We start from the raw sequence: 3989 nt of genomic DNA on the forward strand, positions 1-3989 counted from the left end.
GGGGCGCCCAGCCCCTCCGTGGAGCACGGGTGGATGTGCATTCCTGTTCCGTTTTTCTCACCGGGTCTTGTTGCATCCTGACCTTCCTGTCTCTGCCGAGGTGCTGAGACCACGGATACACTGCACCACGCCCAGCTTCTGGGTGGGCCAGGACCACTTCCCACAGGCCGTGTGCAGGGCCATGGGCGAGTGTCCTTGCCAGCCCTGAAGTAGCTGCCCGCGTCGGTCCTCAGAGGAGCCCATGGGGCCCAGGTGCGGTCACCCCCCATGCACGAGACAGCCCTCCAGAGAGCTCCCCCGTCCCGCTCTGCCTGGAGCAGGACGCTCTCAGCGGAGCCCCTGGTCTAGGATGGACTGCGGGGCAGATGGAGGGGGGCCGGGGCACCTGGATGGGCCTATGCTGGGTCGGGCTTCCCAGCACGCATTTGCTGAGTCGTCCCAAGTCCACCTTGACGGAGGAAACGGGCCTGGGGCTGGAGACCACAGGGCCACGGCCCAGGATGCGAGTCGGGTATCCGCGTGGTCTCCGTCATACTCCCACACACGGGGTGCTTGTCCCACAGGCATCGGCCGCAGGCAGGAAGGGAGCTCCCTCCGTGCTAACCGTGCCCGGCGGAGGGGCCCGCCGTGGGTCTGTGGCATCACTGGGACTGAGGCCCAGGTATAGAGAGCGGCTCGTCGGCACCCCTTCCCGCAGGGGGGAGGTGTGGAGAGCCGGGCCTGGTGCTCCTGTATGCGGCAAGGCCTCTAAGAGTAGGGCCACTGCAGGCGGCCGGGCGCTGTGGCCCAGGGACATGCCTGCCACACTTACCTAGGCCGCAGGGAGCCCGCGACATGCCTGCAGAGCCTGCTCCCGTGAGCTCTCTGCAGAGCCTGGGCCCGGCCTCGGCGGGCGGCAGCGCTTTCTTGGCACAGGGCACTCAGGTGGGGGTGCCTCTCGGCTCTGGCTGGAGGAGAGCCCCGTGTGGCTGAGGCTCCGGAGTTGGCGTGGCGTGGCGGACAGAGCCATCGATGGCAGGAAGTGACTGTCCACTCTGTCCTCCCCACAGGGCTGCACGTGTTCCCCACCTTCGTCATCTACGAGCTCGGTGTGCTGGTGGTGCTCACCCTGTCCGTGGTGGTCACGAAGGTACCGGCTCTCTGACTCAGGTCGGCTGAAATCCATGGCTTCGAGTCCCACAGACTCCTCGGAGCACGCGCTTACTGATGGGCTTGGCTCCTGACTGCTGGGACCCTTCGTCCTGGCGAAGAGCGGCCTGGAGAGGCGGCTGGGTGTCCTGGTGTCAGGCCGTGGGCCGTGCCCTGTAGATGGAGCGTGTGCCCAGCGTCAGGATGGGGGCATACCTCAGTCCCAAGCTGAGGCCTCGCTGTGTGGCCTGACGCTGTCCCAGCTTGTTCCAGACGCTGAGAACGCCGTCAGTCTCGACGCCTGCTCTCACTTAGGGAGCGGCTGCCCTTGGCCTGCGGGATGGTAGCAGGTGATGGATGCAGCCCTCCTACGGAGCCAGGGTCTCTGAGCATTCGCCGGCCCCCGGCTCCAGGCTGCCCACCCCAGAACACCCTTTCCCTCTTATTTAAAAAAAGCTTCCAGGCTGGCCCCATGGACTAGTGGTTAAGGGAGCTCGATCCCACGTGACCCACTGTGGTTTGAATCCCAACCCCCAGGGCTTGAAAAGCACCCTGGGCACATCTGCATGCCCAAGATAGAGGGTGGCCGTGAGAGGAGGCGGGGTTGCAGCAACCACCCTGCTGGGTGCCTCCACGCTGTCTCTGGCGAGTGCACACACCCCCTGCCGTTCCGGTCTCTCTCTCGCATGTCACGTGACATTGGACACTGTGATCCAGGTGGGGGTGAGAAGCCTGTTTCCTGCTGGGGAAGCCGTGGCCTGCATGCTGCCTTCAGGGCTGTGTGGCTCCCTTAAGATGGTCTGGTTCTCGGCGCCTCCTGGGCTTGGGCGTCCATGCACGTCCAGCTCGAGGCCAGGCTCGGGCTGCCGTGAGCTCTGCTCGCCCTCCAGGCACTTGTCTGTGCGTCCTGGCTGTGTCCCCATCTCCTGTCCCCTATATCCTGGCCATGTCCCCTCTCTCCTGTCCCCTGCGTCCTGGCCATGTCCCCTGTCCCCTGTATCCTGGCCGTGTCCCCTCTCTCCTGTCCCCTGCGTCCTGGCCATGTCCCCGTCCCCTGCGTCCTGGCCATGTCCTCTGTCCCCTGTCCCCTGCGTCCTGGCCATGTCCCCTACCCTCTGTCCCCTGCATCCTGGCCATGTCCCCTGTCCCCTGCCCCTGGCATCCAGGCCATGTCTCTGTGTCCTGGTCACACCCCATCCTCATCTCCTGCAGTTTGCCCTGGCAGTGCTGGTTCTGTCCCTCATCCTGCCGAAAAGCAGCCAGCACATCAAGTGGATCGTGTCTGCAGGGCTGGCCCAGGTCAGTGAGTTCTCCTTCGTCCTGGGAAGCCGAGCGCGAAGAGCAGGCATCATCTCTCGGGAGGTGAGCTGTCCACGGGGCTGCGTGGGCCTTGGGCATGGTGGGCCTCACCCCAGGTGTTGGTTTCTAGCAGAAAGCCAGTGTTAGTACAGCCTGCACCGTGCAGGGACCTCTGCAGTGGTGGCCCTGCCGCTGCTGTCTAGAAGGGGACACTCACTCTTTGACGCCAAGCTCTCCCTTGCACGTCGGTGTCCGTGGAGCCCAGGTGAACAGAGGCGCACGCCCCACAGATGTCCCTCTGTGCCGTGTTCTGCCTTAGGAGCCGGTAGTTGTCCTGGGGGCTCTGTATGGGCCAGGAGGACATGGAGGGCAGTGGAGGACCTGGCTGAGGGAGGGACACACCAACTCCCTGCGAGCCCTCCCGGGCCGTGGGGTGAGTATGCGGGTTCCATGTGGCTGGGGCTGAGCCCGCGAGTCTTCAGAACTGACCGCAGCTTCCCTTTGGTGGCCATGTCCTGGCCCTCTCTGTGTGTGCCTCTATGTCCCTGAGCATGCAGAGAGCACACTGGGGCGGCCACACCTGGGCCCCGTGCAGCCGTGCTCGCCAACGGGGCCATGCTGTGTTTCTGTGCAGGTGTATCTGCTCACCCTCAGCGTGACCACGCTCAGCCTGCTGCTGGCCCCAGTGCTGTGGAGAGCGGCGACGCTGCGGTGCGTGCCAAGGCCAGAGAGACGGTCCAGCCTCTGACAGCCGGGACGTGACGCCTCGGCCCCCCGTAGCTGCTGTTCCCTAAGGGCTCCCACCTGGGCCGGCGACAGCGCTCCAGCAGGGAAGTGGCCTCGGCCCCCGGACGTCCCGAGCGCTTCCTGTGCAGGGCTGGGCTGGCTGGGCTGGCAGTGCTCTCCGGACCACCTGGTGGTCTGTCTGGACGTGCCTTTTCTTCTGAACCTCTCACTGACTTCCGGTCCTAACTCACCAACGCGTGGCATTCTGGTCAAGATGAAGAATTACACGCTTTTCTATTTATTGTTCAGCTTTGGGAGTATTATCTGTTGATGGAATCATTTGTTATTAAACATTTCTGTGGTCTGGGGTTTTAGTTTTGGCAGTGCGCTTAGAAGCTACTTTGGATCCTGAAAACCCATGTGTTCTACAACCAGAGGAGCATCTCACCCAGCCTGGCCGCGTGGCATGGCTGTCTTGCGTGAGTCGCGTGCACCCAGCTTGACTGTGTGGCGTGGCTGTCTTACATGAGCCGCGTGCACCCCACCTGGCCATGTGGCATGGCTGTCTTACATGAGCCGTGTGCACCTGGCGTGACTGCGTGGTGTGGCTACCTTACGTGAGCCGTGTGCACCCCACCTGGCCGTGTGGCGTGGCTGTCTTACGTGAGCCGCGTGCACCCAGCCTGGCCACGTGGCATGGCGGTCTTACGTGAGTCGCGTGCACTCCCTTAGGTATGTCACTCCTGCAGCTTCTGGTTCCAGTTCCAAGAACATACAGTTGTTAATAAAGATTGTTTATAATCAGGGTGTAATTAATTAAACTGCACTAAAAATGA

At 63.2% G+C, this 3989-nt stretch overlaps 1 protein-coding gene across 1 annotated transcript in view; it reads left to right on the forward strand.

Annotated features, from left to right (window-relative positions):
* SLC9D1 (solute carrier family 9 member D1) overlaps positions 1 to 3989 on the forward strand; it is a gene marked incomplete in the record, with an annotated part of 40962 nt that extends 36973 nt beyond the window's left edge. The window contains 4 exon segments of the mRNA XM_027776215.1: positions 1050 to 1129; positions 2341 to 2490; positions 2747 to 2860; positions 3062 to 3989. Coding sequence (XP_027632016.1) covers positions 1050 to 1129; positions 2341 to 2490; positions 2747 to 2860; positions 3062 to 3175 — 458 coding nt within the window.

This window comes from Tupaia chinensis, unplaced genomic scaffold (genome assembly GCF_000334495.1).
Source record: "Tupaia chinensis unplaced genomic scaffold, TupChi_1.0 Scaffold000644_1, whole genome shotgun sequence".
In the NCBI taxonomy this organism is placed as follows: Eukaryota; Metazoa; Chordata; class Mammalia; order Scandentia; family Tupaiidae; genus Tupaia; species Tupaia belangeri.